Here is a 20,062-nt window from a genome sequence, read left to right as displayed (position 1 = left end):
TTATTTTTTATGCAGGAGTAAAACTTTTTAATCTAAGGGGAAATATATTGAAAACATATAATTATGTGAACTCAACCAGTTCCATCAAAGGAAGCCTTGGGACCAAGGTACTGACTGTGGACCTTGGCTCCAGAGCAACGCCTGCTCTGTCCATCCTGATCTCTCTCCCTTGCCCCAGTCGGGTCCAGTCTCTCTGCCCTGAAGCAGACATGTGGTCTAAGCAAGTTCCCAAGGAGCACTCACTGGTGAGCGACCAAATGCCTAGGAAGACGGGCCCTCTGCTCTGAACGTCTTCTCAAGCCAGGGTCCCTCTGTGGGCTTTGCGGTGGCTGCTCCGCTTTTCCACCTCCAGGCTTGTAAATCACAGACTCACAAAACCAGAGTCCATTACGGGGGCCGGCGCGGAGGGGGGGGGGTGCTGTTCTCTAGGCTCGCCCTTCATCTGAAAGACAGTCGCAGAAGCCTTGCCTGAGATCCACTTCTGTCAACTTATTAAGCGCTTACTGTGTGCGCCGGGCATGGAGATCTTCAGCGCAAGCCCACGCCTGCAGGGCTTCCGCTCGCCCAGGTGGCTCCCAGTCTCCCAAGGCTGCAGAGCCCTCGCCGCCTCGGTCCGGAAGGCGCTACATTCTCGCGGGCCGCGGGTCACCGAAGGGACGAGCGGAGGGTTCGCAGCACCAGTTCCTTCCTTCGCCGCCTGAGGTCGCGGCCAGGCGCAGGCTCCCGCTCGGCGTCCATAGCGGTCCAGGGAAATTCTCTCCCCAGGTATCCCTCCAGCGATTGCTTCCTTGGCCCGGGACTCTCCGAAGCGGTGCTCCGGCCCCGTGCGGCGAGAGCCCCCGCGCCCTTGTTCCTCTGCGGCCGCCCGGCGGGCTCCTCCAGCGCGCACAACAGCCCGAAACCGCGCTATCGCTAAGCGGAGCAACGTTGCCAGCGCGCACGCACACCCGCCCGACAACTTTGTCCCTGCTTGCTGTCCGTATCGTGGCGTCACGGCCTCGTCTCCCAATCCGAGGCTGCGTGAGGCGCGGCCCCGCGCACTTCCGCTGCTGGGAGGAAGGGGTGTGTGTTGCGCAAGCGCACTGGCCCTGCCGCCGGCCCGCGGCGCGTGGCGGCTTCTCTGAGTCGCGGGAGCCACACTCTGACCGGGGCCCGGCGGCGCACAGCGCTCGAGGGTCATGTCGTGGCTCTTCGGCATCAACAGGGGCCCCAAGGGCGAGGGCGCGGGACCGCCGCTGTCCTTGCCTCCCGTACAGCCTGGGGCCGAGGGCGGCGGCGACCGCGGTGCGGGAGACCGGCCGGCGCCCAAGGACAAATGGAGCAACTTCGACCCGACGGGGCTGGAGCGTGCGGCCAAGGCGGCGCGCGAGCTGGAGCACTCGCGTGAGTGCCGAGGGCGCCGGGACGCGGGAGGCCTCGCGGTTGCCAGCCGCTCCAGCCGCTGGGCCCTGTTAGCGCCTCACCGAGCGACTGGATAGCCGTCGGCGGCCCCGAGCCTTCCTGCATGCCGGGGTCCAGACCCTGACCCCCTCGGGCGCCTTCAGCCGTCGCGAGCAGGCCAGGGCAGGGACTTCAGCGTGCAGGTGCTAGGTGCCCATCTGTGCCTTGGGCTTTGGGCACTGCCCGGCGCGTGGGGTCCTTCGCACTTGCCGCCTCCACGTGGGACAGGCCAGGGCGTGATCAGATCCGGAGATTGTTGTGCGCGGGGTTGGTGACACTTAACAGGGGATGCATATTTGAATTGTTTGGTTTCAACGAGAATGTAACAGATTTTGCGTTTATTATTGGCAAACATTGATATTTAGGAGGGCGCGGGAGCGTCTATAAAACCACAGGCAAGAGGGTATTGGCCCAGGTGGTGACCTCCCTGATCGAGTTATGAGCAGTGACTGGACCTTCTGGAAGCCCAGGTCTTTCCACACCACCTTTCCTCCTTCGGTTTTGATGATCTATACTAAAATGAAGTTTCAAGCGCTCCAGGGTGCTAAATAAATACTGACTGAAGGAATACAGTGGTTCTCAAACTTGTTTAAGCAAGGAGGTCCTTTTATCACCAGAAGATCCTGTAGGGAAACCTTGGTGTGAAGCAGGAGTAGGCAGAGCCACCCTGATAAGAAGGTAGGGGGCTTGGCACTTGGTGTCTCAATCCTCTCTCCTTCTCCAGGAGGCTACAAGAATGTCTTGGGCATTCTTGGGCTAGACCCTGGTCTCTGGGTCTAGCTGGCTCTTATATTCCCAAAGGAATGTTTAAAGCATTCAAATTTGGTTCCGGATGTATCACTTAAGGCCTGACTGGGTAAGTGATCTATTAAAATGATCTGTTAAATTTATTAGGTAGTTGTGATGAGCTGGTTGGAGTGGGGAACAAGCTTCAGTGCATCTCAGGCCATAGCAGACTTTTGATCCCTGACCAAGCTCAGCTGAGGGCACCCTGACTACTGGGGAGTTTTGCCCCCTAGTCATACCCAGAATTTCCAAGCTGAATCTAGTTGTTACCCTCCCAACCCCAGACAGCTACCCAGGCCTGTGGGAACAGCCGTGGGTGTGTCTGAGCAAGTAGATCGAATACCTCCTATTCTGTCTACTGGTGCCTGTGTGCTTCCCTGCCCTCTGCACCATCCCCCCTGGAATTCCTGTGCCAGGGTATCTTCTGCCTGGGTCCATTGCCTGGGCCTGTACTTGGCCAGGCCCCCTTTTCTGGCCCAGCAGAAGCACCTGTGACTGTGGCTGCTGCCGCCTTGGTATCTGTTTGCATTTTCCATTTTTTTCTTTATCCCTCTTTCTTTTTATGTTGTTCTTTTTTATGCAGTACTGGTGATTGAACTCAGACCTTGCACCCTCTGGACAAGTGCTCCTACCACTGAGTTGCATCCCCAGACCTTTTATTTCATTCTGAGGTAGGGCCTTGATAGGTTGCCCAGGTTGGCCTTGAACTTGGGATCCTCCCGCCTCAGCTTCTTGAGCAGCTTGTACTCTCCATTTGTATTCTGACCACCCCTCTTGGCCCCACTGATGGCTGGGTTCTCCCTGGTCATCCTGTTCCCAGTCCTTCCTCCCAGGGCACCTCATGCCTGTCTGCTTGACAGCCCCTCTGCCAGCCACCCTCTTTGGGCACTCCTGGTTACCCATGTTCATCCAGTCTCCTGAGCCTTGCCACAGGGTCTGCTATGTTTTGGCCTGTATTGACCCCACTGCCTTCTCCAAAGCCAACAGGAGCTGTCCTCAATGGTCCTCTGCACAGTCTGACCACCTTCTCTATTGCTCAAAGCCCAGCCCAGTACTACCTGGTTCCCATATACTTCTGGGTTCTTTCTTAGATGCCAGGTCAGTATTCGAGCCTAAAGCTGTTTGTGTGCCCTAGACAAGGGTGGGTGCTTGAGTTTTCCGGGAGACATAGCTGCTGGTGTAGAGCAGTCCAGGTGGTGGGCTACTCAGCCCTGGCTTATGACTCAGGGAGGTCACATGGACACCAGGCCTGTGCTGAAGTTTTCCTGCTTTCTGTTATTTTCCAAGGAGAACTATAATTGCTCCACTGTCAAGGGAGGAAACAGCTTCAAAGAAGTTAACTGAGGGTGGGTGTGGCAGTGCATGCCTGTAATCTAATCCCAGCTATGGGAGGACAAGGCAGGAAGATCGCAAGTTCAAGGCCAGCCTCAGCAATTTAGTGAGACCCTGTCTCACAACAGCTAGTGGTCACATTGAGAGTAAACAGGGCAGCTGGGATTTAGGCCCAGCCTTGTTGAGCTGTGACACCTGTTTCTGTCTGCTGTGTTGGGACAAGAACCCTGGAGGTTGCTCTCTTGACCTCTCCCAGATGAGTGAGAGCTGTCACCAGGGCTCCTGAGGTCTGCTCAGTGGTCTCTTCAGCACTTGGAACTCACTAGTCGAAGGGGGCAGCATGTACTTTCCTGTTGTCTCTTCTCATGGGCAAGTCCTCCATTATCCATCCTGCTCACTGGAAGTCCTTCCTGAACCCTGAGAGGCCACTTTGTGCAAGATTCCATGCTCTGTGCTGACTGACTCCAAACAGCAAAGCCCCCACCTCATTTGCCTGACGTGTTGGGTGTGCTTTGGCAGTGCCTCATTCCGTCAGTTTTACCTTCAGAGGATGCACCATTCCACAATACCTGTTGGGCTCTACCTACTGATGTGTTCACAGTGATGTGGGCATAATGTGTACAAGTCACAGCTTATCCCGACAACTTCAGGGCAACTGGAGGCTAAGGCAGGAGAATGGCAAGTTCAAGGCCAACCTGGGCAACTGAGCGAGACTCTCAAAAAATAGAAAGGACTGAGGAGAATGCCTTGGGTTTAGTTCCTAGCACCAAAATAAGAAAGTAGGCAGGATGTGGGGCTAGTAGGAAGGCAGTGGGCCAGAGAGCAAGCCAAGGTTGCTGTGGCATCGGGGGTTTTCTTGCCTGTGTACGTTTGATAGCAGATTCGTGCTCATAGATATGAGATGCTTAAGAAAAATATGTGACATGAACAGTATAGGCCACTCTAGCCCAAGCCTGCTCTCTGCCCAATTGGGAAACGCCTGCTGTGTTGGCCTGCCCTGAGTGGGTGTGGGTGGCCTTTCTGAGGTAGCTCTACAAAGGTGGCAGTCTCCTGGGGATGAGACCAGGGCCTGTGCCAGGCTTTCTCTTGGGGATAAGGCAGCAGCCTTGAAAGCAGGAATGCAAGGCCTGGCCAGGAGTGAGGGCAGGCAGGTGGGGCAGAGACGCGGGCAGAAGTGTCAGGCGAGGCATGCGGTAGCTTCTCAGAAAGCCCCTTGGCATGAGTAGGCGCTTGCCCACTGGCCACAGCCACATCGGTGTCTTGATGCCCTCTGTCCTGTACCCCACAGGCCACGCCAAGGAGGCTTTGAATCTTGCACAGATGCAGGAGCAGACGCTGCAACTGGAGCAACAGTCCAAGCTTAAGGTGAGAGGTCCTGAGGACACACACAGGGTTGGCAGGCACAGAGGCCAGCTCGATTGCCCCTTCACAAAGGAAGCAAGAAAGGCCAAGATGGGGCCTGGAGTATGGCTGAGTCCCTGCAGCAGAGCACCTGGAAGAATGGGTGTAAGGCGAGGGGCTTCTGTCTGCCTGAGGGCAGGGGCTCTTGAAGTTCTTAACTCACTTCTGTGTACGTGGTGGGACTTGACGTACTATCATGTACATAAGCGAGAGCAGGCTCTGTCTTCGGCCCTGGCTGCTGTGGAGTTGTCACAGTGCAAGCTCACAGGAAGGTGATATGCCCCCATGGGACCCACCATTTGGTCTGGTCTGGTCTTGCTCACTGGAGGCCTTTCCAGACATTTTCTGGTGCTTCTTCGCTGGGTCTGGGTTCCTTCTAGGCCTGAGCTCTGCTGGGGAATCGGGAGTGCACTCGGGTTGGGGTGTTGGTTCAGGCTACATTTTCTAGAAGTGCACAGACCAGCTGGGTATGCCTGTGCAGCCTCTGCCTCAGAGCCCTGCAGCATGAGGAAGAGGGTCGAGGGAGCCTCCAGCCTCCAGCCAGGCGTCCTGAGTGGTATGTTCTGCAGGAGTATGAGGCTGCTGTGGAGCAGCTGAAGAGTGAGCAGATCCGTGTGCAGGCTGAGGAACGGAGGAAGACCCTGAGTGAAGAGACCCGGCAGCACCAGGCTGTAAGGGCACAAGCAGCCACTCCTACCAGGAGGCCTGGGGTGACCAGGAGGGGGAGTGGGGTGCATCTTTGGATCTCTTTGTCATTGACCAACAAAGGATCTACTGGGTGTCAGCTATTACCCTTGTAACACCTTGGAATACCCTGTGCAAACACCCAAAGCCCGAAGATCCCTCCACACTGAGCCCCCACCCCAGCACATCTGATTGTGAGAGGTGGGCAACTTACCTGAGGCCCCCGTCCCCTGGTTGAGCCTGCATGCTGACTGGCTTATCCAGCTAAGTAAGGTGTGTCCTCACCATTCCCTTCCTCTCCAGAGGGCCCAGTACCAAGACAAGCTGGCTCGGCAACGCTATGAGGACCAGCTGAAACAGCAGGTGAGCAGGGCTCATCTCCCTGAGGGACCTACTGTCCTGGGAGTCAGCAGCTTTGTGGGTGGTTAGCAGGCCACTCCATGGATGGTCCTGGGGACCTTTATTCAGACACAGATGCTCAGGGTCTCATGTGCCCATGGACAGGCGTGGGCACAGATGTGTGCAAACACCTGCCTTCCTGTGTGCCTCCACAGCAGAGGTGGGCTTCCCAGCGGCACTGGCAGACTGGGTCATCAGTGAGGGACTGAGTAGTCAGGCAGGCCGAAGCCTGGGTGCTGCTCTCCCTTTGTGGGCACTACCACCTGCTGCTGGTAGTCAGTTTCTGTGAGTCCCAGCAGGTGCAGAGTCTGGGTCCATGCCGCATCCAGTTGGAGGCTGAGGCCCCTCAGGTGAACATGTTTCTCTGGCTCACAGCAGCTGAGACTTGATGTTATAACTTTCTGGTTTTAAAAGCTTCTCCCTTCTCTCTGGCTTCTCAGCAACTTCTCAATGAGGAGAACTTACGGAAGCAGGAGGAGTCTGTGCAGAAGCAGGAGGCCATGCGACGAGGTAGGGGTCACAGTGGGGGTGGTGGAGGCTGCAGTAAGCAGGGGTCCACTGGTTGGGGAGTGACTGTGGGTACCTCAGTCCCCCAGAAGCATCCGAACAGCCTGCCAAGATTCCCAGTTGAGGCCTGCATCCTGAGCCTGGGGCTTTGCAGCCAAAGCAGCAGTCCACATTCTTGTTCTCATTGGCGTGGGGCTGCTCTCAGCAGAGGCCCCTCTGCAGCCTGGCCACACGCCTCTGTGAGGGTGCTCATGCTGGCCTACCTAGCTGGGGAATCGTGTTTACCACTCTGTGCAGGCTGCATTTATGAGTGGGCCATGGTGTCAGCCTTGTCCACCCATGTGTCCAGAAGAAAGAATGGCTGTTTCCTGTTGCCATGTGCAGGGAGATCCTGAAGCCACTGTGTGGGCATCACTTTGCTGTGGCAGTGGGCATTCCCCTGGTGTCACATTCAGCGTTGATGAAAAGGCATGTTGCCGTATCACATGGGTTTGGTGATGCAGTGGCTGGTTTCAGCATAAGTTGGCTTGCTTTGTGATCTTTGGAGTTTCACCTTGTTTTCTTAAGCTTGCAGTCCTAAGAAGGGTTGCCTGGGCCACAGTGTCTGTTACAGGACTGCTCTGCTAACTGGGCACTGGCCCCAGGGGGGTCTGTTCACTGGGATGCCACACTATTCCTGGACCACTCGTGCTGAGGTCTTTGTGTTGGCCCGCATGGTCTGAGGCAGGCTCGGCCCAGGCTGAACCCTGCTATTCCTACCTTTTCTGGGGCAGCCACTGTGGAGCGGGAGATGGAACTGCGGCACAAGAATGAGATGCTGCGGGTGGAGGCTGAGGCCCGTGCTCGGGCCAAGGCCGAGCGGGAGAACGCAGACATCATCCGTGAGCAGATTCGCCTGAAGGCTGCTGAGCACCGGCAGACCATTCTGGAGTCCATCAGGTGAGGATGCGGCAGGAACTCTGGCTCTGTGGTGCTGGCTATGGGATACTCTGTCTGTGGCCAGCTGCTGGGGTCAGCACGTTGGCAGGGTTTCTTCTGCCCCTGTGTTTCAGTCAGTCCTTGTGTGCCAGCCTTGGGACTGGCCTCTGAGAGTCTAGGAATCTGCATGATGGTGTTGCCCTTGACCTTCTCCAGCCATGTATCCAGGTCCTACAATCCTCTCAATCTTGTGGCTATTCTCCCCCACAGGACAGCTGGCACCCTGTTTGGTGAAGGATTCCGTGCCTTTGTGACAGACTGGGACAAAGTGACAGCCACGGTATGCATTGCATCCCTGGGGCAGGCCTGGCAGGCAGCTCCTGGGTGTGTGGGGGCTTCCTGGTGCACGGCCCTGTTCCTGCTCACTGGGCGAGGCAGCTGGAGCTGGGCGAGGCACGGGCAGCAGCCAGCAGCATGGCCCCTGTTCCTCCTTAGCTGGGGAGATGAGATGGAGCCTCTAGGAGTGTGGGACATTTTAAGTGAGTTTGCTGTTTTAGTCTTTTTTTTTTTTTTCTTCTAGCAAAATACCCACAGCTGGGTAACTTATAAAGAGGTTTATTCGGCTCCTGATTCTGGAGCTGGAGGATCCAAACAGCATGGTACTGGCATCCTGGTCAGGGCCCACTGGCTGGGACACAGCATGGCAGAGAAGTGGAAAGGGGATCAGCTGGTCATCTGCAGAAGGGACTGGGCACAGGGGTGGCCTTCCTTTATGATATTCTGTTCTGGAGAGAACCGATAGTCTCTACAAGAGACACTGATCCATTCCTGACCCTGAGTCCCACGACTTCATGACCCTCAACTAGGCTCCACCAGTACTGGGGACTGAACCCTGGGGTACTTTACCACTGAGCTATATCCAGTCCCTTTTTAAATTCTGATACAGTCTTGCTAAGTTGCTTAGGGCCTTGCTAGGTTGCTGAGACTGACCTTGAACTTGTGATGCTGTTGCCTCAGCCTCCCCAGTTGCTGGGATTACAGGTGTGGCCACCACTCCTGGCTTAGCTTCCACCTCTTAAAGGTTCTGTCCCTTCCCCTCTGTGTACAGGACTAGGCCTCCAGCATGTGCTCCTGGGGACAAGCATCCGGTCCTAGCAGTACCACGTTTGAGGCTTTGGGCTGGGGACTGGAGCTTACTTGCTTGCTTTCCAGCACCCTTGGGAGGACGTGACTAGAACTTTAGTTTCTGGCAGCTTTTTTGCGGGGTGGGGTACTGGGCACTTTACCACTAAGCCACATCCCCAGCCTATTTCTAAATTTCATTTTGAGACAGTCTTGCCAAGTTGCCCAGGCTGCTTGGGCACGTGAGGCTCCTGTCAGCCTCTAGTTGCTGGTGTATTCCACATGCCTGGCTCTTCCTGGCAGCTTTTGCAGAGTGAGCCCAGCCCCCTCCACGGGGCATGGGCTCTGATGCAGAGTGGTTGAGGTCCAGTGCTTCCTCCTACCATCTCTGTGAGGGCTTTCCATGCAGCAGGGGTTGGGCCATCCAGGGAAGTCCTCAGGGTGCGTCCTTGCTGGCACTGTGGGTCCACGGCCATGGGGCCTGGCTGAGGCCAGCCACGCCCACTCAGCTGAGCCTTCACATGTGCAGAGCTGTCTGTCGAGGAAAGAAGCCCCTCTTTTCTTCTGTTACTTGTATTTTTCTCATTTGCAGTGCTAGGGTGGAACCCAGGGTCTCATGTCTGCTAGGCCAGCTCTGCCCAAGCCCAGTGAGGAGGTGTCTTCTTACCGTGTTGTAATGTAAGGGAGCTCCCACTGTGCTGGACTTAAGGTGTGTGTCTCAGCCTGTAGCCTCAGGTTCAGAGGAGTCACAGTGCAAGTTGCAGAGAAAATTGCTCTGAGCAAGGGTGCTAGCGAAAAGCTTCCTGACGGCTTGTCATGCACTTGAGCACCAGCTGGCTATGGGAATGGGGCTGGTCCAGTAGGGGCTCACAGGGTGCAGGCTGCTCAAGTGGGTTTGCTGCCTGCTTCTCTGTTCCAGGTGGCTGGGCTGACGCTGTTGGCTGTTGGGGTCTATTCAGCAAAGAATGCCACTGCTGTTGCTGGCCGCTATGTGGAGGCGCGGCTGGGGAAGCCATCGCTGGTGAGGGAGACCTCCCGCATCTCGGTGCTGGACGCTCTGAGGCACCCTGTGCAGGTATGGCTGCCGCAAGCATCTGCCCCCTGGGGCTCTGTGTCCTTGCCAGGCCTCTTCCCGCATCTTCGTTCCCTCCCTTGTACCCAAGCAGTGTGAGGGGGGTGTTCTCCCAGCCCAAACTCACCTTCAGACCCTATTGTGTCAGTGTGGTGCTGCCTGCTGGGTGACCTGCCCCCTGGGGCACTGCTGGCTCTGTATAGCCCTGGGCTCCAGTGCCAGTCCTGCTTAAGAAGGAGGCAGCTCTGTGCCTGGCAGCCCATGGAGTGTCCTGCTCCCTTGGGCCCGTCCTCCACACTGGCTGCGCCCAGTCTCCTCCAGTCATGCGGGTCAGACTGGTAAGAAAGCACGTGTCAGTGAAGGATCCACAGATCACCCCGAGCTCCACGCCAGAGGCCGTGCTTCCCAGGGTCTGTCTGGCTTTCCAGCTCTCACATGGCTCGTGCTCTCCACCCGACTCTGCAGGTCAGCCAGCGGCTCCTCAGCAGACCCCAGGATGCACTGGAGGGCGTGGTTCTCAGTGTAAGTCCGTCATGGCCACAGCGGGTCTGGGTGGGCTCAGAGCTGGGCCGTGGGCCTCCTGTCGATGTCCTTTGGCTCCTAAATACACCTTGCCAACTAAACCCAGCCTGGATTCGGCTGCCTCTGGAGCTGGTCCAGGCCCTTTGGGGAGTAGGCTGCAGCAGTGTCCATGTGCCTCCACCCCAAGGATGTCCAAACCCCCCTGACAGCCCAGCCTGGAGGCACGGGTGCGGGACATCGCCATAGCAACGAGGAACACCAAGAGGAACAAAAGCCTGTACAGAAACATCCTGATGTACGGGCCACCAGGGACTGGCAAGACACTGTTTGCCAAGGTAAAGCACCCACTCTAGTGCACCATTGAGGTGAGGTGGCCAGCCGGGGGGGCAGCTGTCCTTTGGTGGCCCCCATGTCCCTCAGGACCACAGTGGTGTTCAGCACCAGTGCTTTTTGTGGGGGGCAGTCCCCATTGCCAGTGTGGGCTGGTGGAGCTGTGGGCTTTGCAGAGGCGTGGAACCTCTGCCTGTCTCCCTCCTGCTGCAGAAACTCGCGCTGCACTCGGGCATGGACTACGCCATCATGACAGGCGGGGACGTGGCCCCCATGGGGCGGGAGGGTGTCACCGCCATGCACAAGGTCTTCGACTGGGCCAACACCAGTCGACGAGGGTAAGAGTGCAGCCCTTGCATGTGATCCCTGGTCCCCACGCCAGTGGCCACCTTGGGAAGCTGTTCTAGAAGGCAGCTCTGTTCACCACTCTTCCAGCACTGACTGGTCACTGGTGCCCATTCTCCCCTTGTGTTCTGTCCTCCCTGCTCTGCAGACCACAAGCAGCCTCTAGCCTCAGGAAGCCATGAGGGCTCACCAGAGGGTCCCTCTGAGAGCAGCGGGAACTTGTGGGAGGGTCTGTCTAAAACAGTGGGGGCATGCTGAGGATGGGCTGTTGGTGCTTCCCCTCCACTGATGAGTTTAGAGAAGTGAGGGGTGGACTCGGGTGGGGAGGGGGCTGCCCGACAGTTTCTCCACTGAGTGTGTGCACAGGGGTGTGTGTGCCTGTGTGCAGGTGGACGTTCTTACCTGAAAAGCCAGCTGAGGCCATGGTGACCCCTGGCTGCTCAGGCCCGAGGCCCTCCACCAGGCCCTGCACAGACTCCCCTGGAAGCTGCAGGCAACCTGCACAGGGCTGAGCGCAGAGCATGGGTTCTCCTGGCCCTGCAGGGTGGCTCTGCTGGACGCGTGTTGGGGTCTGGGGGGGCAGGGCCTGTGCCTCGGCCTGTCTTGTGGGCTGACGTGCCCTGTGTGCCGCGCTCTTGCTCACAGCCTCCTGCTCTTTGTGGATGAAGCAGATGCATTTCTTAGGAAGAGAGCCACAGTGAGTCCCCGGGTGCCTCCCTGGCTGTGTGAGGGTGCTGGGCACTCTGGGCACTCAGCTGGATCCAGAAGTGAGTTGGTGCTGCTGTGGGTCGGCCAGGACCTTGAACGTGCCACACACACGTACCGCTGAGCAGCACCCAGCTCTCTTGGCATTTCTGAGCACTGGAAGCTCAGTTCCAGTTTCAGACGGGGTCGAGGCCCAGACTTGCCCTACAGCAGCAGCCTGTGGAACCTCCCCTGGTGGGTGCAGAACCCCACACTCAGGCTGGTGACCAATGCCAGAACCTTCCGTCTGCAGGAGAAGATAAGTGAAGACCTCAGGGCTGCCCTCAATGCCTTCCTGCACAGGACTGGCCAGCACAGCAGCAAGTGAGCCCATGCCCTCCCCCTCCCTGGGCAGAGCACCTGTGGGCACTCACAAGGGAAAAGGGGGCACTGCCCAGGCATGCCCAGCTGCTAAGGGGTAGGACCCAGAATCCAGCACATAGTACCTGGGTAGCTCTCAGGGCTGTTCTTGGCATCCCTGCCTAGGAAGGGCAGGAGGGTTATTGAGAAAGGGTGCCAGGGTCTCTTAGCCAGGTGTTGAGGTGCTTTCCACACTACCCTGCCAGCTGCCCTGCCAGGCAGGGCCACCAACATACATGACCCCTCCCACCCTTTGGCTTCCAGCTGTCCACATGCCTTTGAGGAAGGCAAAGCTGAGACCCTCATGGTAGCTCGGGTCCCTCGGGACTGCAAGAAGCTCCCCGGGGGGCATAGGTGGGCACCTTGGACATGAGCTAGGGCAGGTATCCTGGATGGAGCATAGGAACTTGGCCTTCAGTGGGATTTGGGGTCCAAGGTCACCTCCAGGCCTTGAAGAGAGGTCCCACTTAGAGGACCTTCTTTGGACTGCCCCCAAGGTAGGTCAGGTTGGGTGTCATGGTCTGGCACACTCCTTTCCAAGTCCCCTCATTCTGTCCCTCACTCACTCGTCTCTGAATCTTCTCAGACACCTATTGGCTGTGGCTGCTACCTGAGCCAGGTCCCCCTGAGGGGACAAGGCAAGACCCCCACCCCCAGCCCAGCCAGGCACCTGTGCTGGACACCAGGGCCCTTGGTCCCCAGCACAGTGAGGGTTCTCAGCAAGAGGGCGCGAGCACCCTGTTGGTGCTGCCTGTTGGTCTAGGCCACCATCCTGGAGAAGCTGTCCGGGCGAGAGCGGGAACAAGGGACAGTGGCTGGGCCCCAGCTGTGTGGTGGGCCTTGCCAGGGGCTCCCCAGGCTTCTCTGGGTTAAAGTGCAGCTCAGCGCCAAGTCCCTGGGTTCCACCCAGCCAGCGCCAAGTGGCTGTGGAGGTTTCCCTGAGGAGCTGGTGGGCTTCTGCCTGCAGGTTCATGCTGGTCCTGGCCAGCAACCAGCCTGAGCAGTTTGACTGGGCCATCAACGACCGCGTCGACGAGCTGGTCTGCTTCCACCTGCCGCAGCGCGAGGAGCGGGAGCGCCTGGTGAGAATGTATTTTGACAAGTATGTTCTTAAGCCGGCCACAGAAGGAAAGCAGTAAGTGTCCAGGCCCTGCTGGCCACCCTCTTGCCACCTGCCGTCAGTGGCCACCCCATCCCTCCTCCCTGAGCATGTCCACCGGGACCTCCTTCCTGGTGGCATTTCCATTTCCCTGGGGTTTTATGGCCTTTGGTGGGGTCCTGTTCAGACCAGGCATGCTTTGTTGGTTCCCTGGGCCCTGGCATAGGCAGCTCTGTTGTGGGGGTCCTTAGCCCTTTCCTGGAGCCGCTCTGCCTGAGGACAGCCCCTGACCTGCCCACTGTCGACTGTTACATACTGACCTTCTCGTTATTTGAAGCTCCTGGGTCACTTGGGAGCTTTAGGGAAAGTGTCAGGCCCTGGGGGTGAGAAGCCCTGCTTCCTGGGCCTCACTCCAAAGCCTTTGTGCCAGGTGAGGAGGGGGATGGTCATGACGGTCCCTGGCTGACCAAGTGGCCCAGCCTCCTGTCCAGCTGTCCATGCATCATGCTGCTTCCGAGAGCTGCTCAGACAGGCCCCGGGGCCTTCTGGCAGAGCATGGCTCCCCATGACTGCCAGGTGGTGGGTGCAAGGAGAGTCCCCTGGTGCAAGGCTCCCTGCTCCCCTTTCTCTTGCATCCAGGACGTTCCCGTCAGCTGAGGCTGCTCTCTTTTAGCTGTCTCCGGGGGCCCAGGCTAGCAGTGCCCGGCTCCAGGCCCCTCCACAGCCTGACCTGAATCCCTCCTGCTGCCCCACCACCATCCTCTGTTCTGCAGAGTTGGTGGACTAGCTGTCCTGGGCCACCACTGCCCAGTCCCCTGCTGCTGGCCCCGGCAGCACAACCTTATTTCTTTCTACCTCTTTCACAATGGCCTTTGGCCAGAGTGACGTGCTGGAGACGGGATGGTGCAGCCCTTCCCTCGCTCTTGAGCTGCCCTCCTGAGCCCCTGCCTGCTCACTCAGCTGGCCAAGCGTTGGAGCTGCACCTGCTGCTTGGCTGCTGGGTGTGCAGATGTGGGCTGGGTCTGGAGTGGGTGGGAGACGGGGGCCCGGGGGTGCAGCTCCCCAGCCCGGCCCCCTAGCAGGTTAGCCAGGAGGGGTGGGGTGTTGGCAGACTCTGACTTGTGTTCAGAGGAGCTGCCAAGGGTGCCCAGGACAGGTCATGGTTCTGGTGCGAGGCGGGTGGCCATGATGCCCGTCTCCCTCGCTCTGTGCTGTGTGCAGCCCTGGCTGGCTGGGCACCACCTGGGACCTCTTCCTCCAGGCGTCTGAAGCTGGCCCAGTTTGACTACAGCAGGAAGTGCTCTGAGGTCGCCCAGCTGACAGAGGGTATGTCGGGCCGCGAGATTGCCCAGCTGGCCGTGGCCTGGCAGGTGAGTGCAGCTCCTGGGCTCTGAGGCCTTGGGGGCCCCCAGGAGTCCTGCAGCGGGCAGTCTGCCTGGGGAGGGTGTGGCCCTGCTCTGCTCTCCCTTACCAGGGGCTGCTCCCGTGTCCCGTCCACTCTGGGCTGGACTGGAAGGACCATGTGAACACAGACCACACCATGGAGGGAAGGCCAGGGCACCTGGGCGGATGTGTGGGAGGCTCTAGGGCAGGTGCCTGCCTTGTGTGGACCCTCCTAGGGGCTCAGCTTTTCAGGGCATGCTGGCTGCAGCGGGGCAGGTGTGCTCTTAACCCAACACATCTCTCGTGCAGCAGCACAACTGGGGCCACCTGGGGTGCGACTCCTGGTCACTGAGAAAGCCGGGGTGGGGCCCTCTGCCCACTGCGCCCGGTGCCCGTAGCGCTTCATGTCTCTGCAGTAGTTGGCTGGAGGGCGCCGTCTGCTTTGATCAGGACGATGGTCCTGCTGCTGTCACTAGCACCTCACAGCCAAGTCCCCACCCCCTGCCCTCTGGACCTGGGCTGTTCCTCAGGGGCGTGGCAGAGTGGACGTGCCACGTCAGCTCCCAGTTCTGAGACTGAAGTCCAGGTGCAGCTCCAGAGCCTGGGGAGGCTCCCTCGTGGCCTGCAGGCCACATCCTCGTGTCCTCCCCTGGTCGTGAGAGCTCTTTGGTGTCTCCGGTGGCACTGGCTCCAGGGGATCAGAGGCCCCCACGGCTCCCTTGGGTCATGTGTGGTCATGGTCACTGTAACCCGAGGAGGGCCGTCTGGCAGAGGGTAAGCTGGTGTGGTGCTGTGGCCAGCACTGCAGGAGCTGCTCACTGCACTGGACGGCTGTCCACAGACCCAGTGCTGGGTCTGTATTCACCTCGTGTTCACCGGGACCCTGGACCATCCTGAATGGTGCAGGTCAGGGCTCTGCTGGGGCCATTGCCGCCGCGCATGACTGGAACTTCCTGTCCCCCACATGGAGGCCACGCCCTCTGGGCCCTCGCTCCCCGCATCCCCGGCTGCCAGGCAGCCTGCCCTCCGTGCCCCCTGCTCCTCTCCCCACTGGCGGGGCGCTCAGCTGCTGCCTGTGCAGGCCAGCACGTGCCTGTCTGGGCCGGCTCTCAGCCTCTCACGGGCTCCTCTGGCCGCTTGCTGCACTGAACCAGGGATGCTTCACCCCAGGCCCTTCGTCTCTTGACAGTCTTGCCAAGTCACTGAGTGGCCCAGGACTCGGGATCCCCTGCCTCTGCCTCCTGAGTGGCTGGGATGGCAGGGTGGCCAGTGCCTGTTAGGGCGTGGTCCTGTGCACTTCAGGGTGTCCAGCAGTGACAGCCAGGACATGCCCAGGGCACTGCCCCTCATGTTAGTGGGAGCCCTTCAGAGTGCAGCCTGCTGGTTTCAGGACGGTTGGCCTCCATGCCCATGTGCCCGAGCTGCTGCGTCTGTGGACTGGCCGAGTCCTCGGTGTTGGAGAGGGCGTGCGTGTTGAGCAGAGCGGGTTTCCCCAACGCCGGTCCCTGGACGGGAGGCTGCAGTACCGCTGCACCCCAGGTGTGGTCACGCTGCGGGCGCCGTCTCTGGGGCCTTGCCTGCCACGGTTAGCAAGGGCAACTGTGCTGTGCTTCTGGTGGCTCTCTGGGTGTTCACCCGTCCACAGTGGTTGGCCTGGGAGCTGAGTGTAGGTGCTTTTCAGTTGTCAGTGGACCTTTTTACTTCAGTAATATGTGGTGCTGAGTCTCGAACCCAGCGCCTCACGCATGCAGGCAAGCGCTCCGCCACTCAGCTGCAGCCGCAGCCCTCCCCCATGGTTCTGTTCTGTTCTTTTTTGGTGGGGGGTTGCTGGGGACTGAACCCAGAGGTGCTCTACTACTAAACCACCTCCCCAGCCCTTTCATTCTTTTATTTGGAGATGGGGTCTCTACACTGCTGAGGCTGGCTTTGAACTTGAGATCCTCCGGGCACAGGTGTGGCCACTGTGCCTGGCCCTGTTTTTTTCCCCGAGTTTACGACTTTTTGGTGCAGACCTGGGATGAGACCACGGCCTGCGGGCAGAAGCCAAGCGCTCAGCTGCACCCCAGCCCTGGCTTTGCACCAGAATGAGCCGGGGCCGTGGCCTCTTGCCTTCTGCGTGGACGCCGTTTTCCCAGCGTCCTTCAGAAGACTCTTTCTCCACCGAGTGGTCTTAGCTGCTCTCAGGTTCTTTGAGGAGGAGGGCATCTCGAGTTCAAGACCTTGTCTCAAGAGAAGGCATCCGAACAGCCTGGGGTGCAGGCCAGGGGCAGGGCACGGGGTTCTGTCCCCAGTCCAGGTTGGGGACGGACACGCAGGGCTCGTCATGGCCACTGCCCCGGCAGCCTGCGGTCTGTTGGTGGTGGTGGCTCCTTGTGGGTGTGTAGGCTCAGGAGTGCCGCTCCTCCAGCCGTGGGGGTTCGTCTTGTGTTGTTTGGGTGCTGAGGTCTGAACTAGGTTCCTTCCACCACTGAGCTACATCCCAGCACTTTTTTTTTTTATTTTGAGACAGGGTCTTGCCAAGAGGCCCTGGGCCAGCATCAAACTTGAGTCCCCTGGCCTCAGCCTGGGACTGTGCCCTGCACCAGCCTCTTTCTGCTCCCTCCTGTGTTGTTCAATCCTGCTCAGCAGTGGTTTGCAGTGTTCATGTGTGAGACTTTCGCCTCTTGATTAATTCCCAAACGTTTCATTCTTTTTGAGACTAGTATAAATGGATTTTTTTGTGTGGTCCTGGGGATTGAACCAAGGGTGCTGTGCATGCGTGGCGAGCACTCTACCAACTGAGTACATCTCCAGCCCAATAAATGGAATTCTTTAGTTTTTGAGTTTCTCATATCCACGTGTGGAAGTGCAGCTGCTGCCGTGTGCTGTGTCCTGCTTTGCTCAATTGCTTGGTCAGTTCCAGGCGTCTGGGTTTTAGAACACCTTTGCAGACGTGCATCTGTGCTGGTGCTGGGCTGGGCTGGGCTGGGCTGGAGCGCTTGGCACGTGCTGGTCTGTGGGGGACTCTAGGCTCTGCCGCCTGCGGAGCCTCAGCACCCAAGAGCAGGAGCAGATGGCTTCTTTCAGTTCAGTTCACCCTCTTCCTTGCCCAGTTGCTTGGGAAGGGCTCCAGTGCTGTGTGTAGAAGGGGCACGGTGGGCGTCCCTGCCTGGCCCTGACCTTAGGGGACGCCTGTGGGCTTGTGACACGTGATCTTTGTGTTGAGGAAGTTTCCTTCTGTGCCTTGTCTGTGGAGTGTTTTTATTAGGAAAGGGTGTTGAGGTCAGCTGCCCAGGAGGCTGAGGCAGGAGGATGGCAGGTTCTAGCCCCACCTGGGCACCTTGGTGGGGATGTGGCTCAGTGGTGCAGCGGCCCTGGCAACCCCAGGACTGCAGGGAGGAACCAGCCCAGTGCTGCTGTGTGGGCTCTGCGTGGGCCTCTGCCGCGTGCTCAGGCGGCTGCATGCCGGGGACACCCCTGCATCCCACGGCCTGTGCCCGCCAATCTGCCACTGCTGCCTGCAGTGCCCCTGGGTGTCTGGCTATGGTGTCAGGGTGGCACTGGCTACAGGGGTCAGGCAGTATCCTTCGTCGCCAGCATTGAGGTGGTGGCTGTGCTCCAGCCCTAAGCCTTCTCCTTGCAGTTCATCGTTCCTTCTTCCTGTCCTCCTCCACACCGCTGAGCCACGTCCCCAGCCCCTTTTTAAAGTTTTTAATTTAAAGACAGGGGCTCGCTAAATTGCTGAGGCTGGGTGTGAACATGTGATCCTCCTGCCTCAGCCTCCCAAGTGGCTGGGAACATAGGCGTGGCCACTGCAGCTGGCGTATTTATTCTTTGAGACGGGGTCTTACTGTGTTGCTCTGGCCGCCTTGCACTCCTGGTCTCAAGGCATCCTCCTGCCTCAGCCTCCTGAGTGCTGGGTGCAGGCATGTGCTGCTGTGCCCGGATGAGCATGCCTCTCGCACTAGTTTTAGCCTCGCAGGACGTCAGCATGGCAGCGTGACTGTTGTGCCCTGTCTCACCACACAGCAGGTTTCTGTCTCGGCCTCCCAGGTACCCTGGGGAAACGCGGCCACCACACCCTGCCATGCAGCAGGCTTCACTCTGGGCTGGGCTGGGCTGGTGGCCTGTCCACCCATGCGGGGTCCCATGTGTAGCTTCCCCCTTACCTTCTGCCCTTGGTCAGCGCGAACGAGGAATGACTTCAGTAACTGTGCGCCCCCTCTGCTCCCACAGCAGGTAGAGGTGTGGCACTGGGCCCTGTGCGCTCTGGTGACCCTGGTGGCACCATGCACTGTGACCCCACAAGCTCCCGCCAGGCCAGGGTGTAATAAGCGGCTGGCTGGCTGCAGTCCCCTCAGGTGGACCCAGTGCCTGGGAGGACAGCCCAGGCTGTGGATGAGGGTCTCCACTCAGCTGGCCTGGAGGAGGACCCCCTGCTTGGGGCTGCCCTGTCCTCCCTGCAGGCCTTCTGGCTTCCCTCCTGTCCTGAGCACAGTGCCTGGGAGGCCCCGCCAGCCCCCTCCGGCCCACCCACCCTCTGGTGCTTCTGTGCAGTGTCCGTGGGCAGCTGCAGCCTCACCCGAGTGCTGAGACTCCAGGAGGCCCTTGACCCCTGCTGGCTGGACCCCAGGGCTGTCCTGTGTGCCCACAACCACCCCTGGGGGCTCTGCATTGGTCAGCACGGGTGCCTCCACGTGCCCCTCTGCGTCTGGAAAGCCACAGGACCTGGGCGGGGCACAGACACGGTGCCAGGACGCGCAGGGCCCTGTGGACACAGGCCAGGGCCACGCGGGGCCTCTGCAGAGCCAGTGGCCCCAGTGCAGACTGCTGGCCTGTTTCCTGCAGGCCATGGCGTATGCCTCCGAGGACGGCGTGCTCACCGAGGCCATGATGGATGCCCGAGTTCAGGACGCCATCCAGCAGCACCAGCAGAAGATGCAGTGGCTGACCTCGGAGGGACCCAGGGCCCAGGCTGGCGAGCCCACGCACCTGCGTCCACAGCAGGCCAGCTAGGCCTGGACACTTGGCACACCCCACTGGGAAGTACAGCCGAGTGGCCTGCAGTGCCCTCCTGCCAGGGGTGCTGGCTGGGGAGGGTCACACCTCCAAGCCAGGCTGCAGACCCAAGGCTGAGGGCTGCAGCCATGCCGGCAGGACCGGGGCCTGCGGGGACCAGATGGGCAGGAGGTCGCTGGCCCAGCCTTGGCCTGGATGCTGCCCTGCCCTGTACGTTTGTGCCAAGAATTAGCCCAGCCCCAACCTGGTGGGGTGGATCCACAGCCAGACAGCCACTGGCCTGTGGTGCCTAGTGCTCTGAGCCGCTGCTCCTCCAGAATGGGAATAAAACTGCCTGGCCCCTTGCTGTGTGTCTCATGGCCGACAAGAAGGGTGGGCTGCAGGGTCCTCTCTGCAGCCCTGGGGTCCGAGCTGACGGAGAGGCAGAGGCTGGGGCTTTCTGGAGCGTTTACTGGCCGGGCAGGATGGCTTCACAGTGAGTGCTGGGGCGCCTGGGACCCCGTGTGCTGTCGGCCGTCCCCTGGTCCCACCCTGCCGCACGCGCCCCACGCACGTGCTCCCCTGTGCTGACGGGCAGTCCCTGGCACCTCCCTCCAGACCAGACGACGACGGACGGATGG

The 20,062-nt window shown here is 59.4% G+C and overlaps 1 protein-coding gene across 3 annotated transcripts; it reads left to right on the top strand.

Annotated features, from left to right (window-relative positions):
- Positions 1-1,072: 1,072 nt before the first annotated feature.
- LOC124961498 (ATPase family AAA domain-containing protein 3-like) lies at positions 1,073-19,778 on the top strand. Of its 3 annotated transcripts, none has more exons than XR_007104266.1 (16): positions 1,073-1,383; positions 4,847-4,923; positions 5,529-5,630; positions 5,947-6,006; positions 6,483-6,552; positions 7,323-7,488; positions 7,738-7,807; positions 9,509-9,664; positions 10,127-10,183; positions 10,393-10,518; positions 10,727-10,851; positions 11,504-11,555; positions 11,856-11,926; positions 12,930-13,044; positions 14,323-14,431; positions 19,272-19,406. XR_007104266.1 is itself a non-coding variant. In XM_047520085.1 (16 exons), the coding sequence occupies exons 1-16, from the start codon at positions 1,179-1,181 to the stop codon at positions 19,437-19,439; spliced, it is 1,782 nt and encodes a 593-aa protein (XP_047376041.1). In that variant the 5' UTR covers positions 1,073-1,178; the 3' UTR covers positions 19,440-19,778. The 3 variants fall into 3 exon arrangements, 2 of the variants coding, with proteins under 2 accessions (XP_047376041.1, XP_047376052.1); XM_047520085.1 differs by having other exon boundaries at positions 12,930-13,097; positions 19,272-19,778; XM_047520096.1 differs by lacking the exon at positions 1,073-1,383 and adding an exon at positions 3,207-3,324 and having other exon boundaries at positions 12,930-13,097; positions 19,272-19,778.
- Positions 19,779-20,062: the final 284 nt, after the last annotated feature.

Source organism: Sciurus carolinensis, chromosome 1, assembly GCF_902686445.1.
Source record: "Sciurus carolinensis chromosome 1, mSciCar1.2, whole genome shotgun sequence".
Lineage (NCBI taxonomy): Eukaryota > Metazoa > Chordata > Mammalia > Rodentia > Sciuridae > Sciurus > Sciurus carolinensis.
The sequence above is the reverse complement of the archived record's forward strand: the minus strand, read 5'-3'. Positions and strand labels throughout refer to the sequence as shown.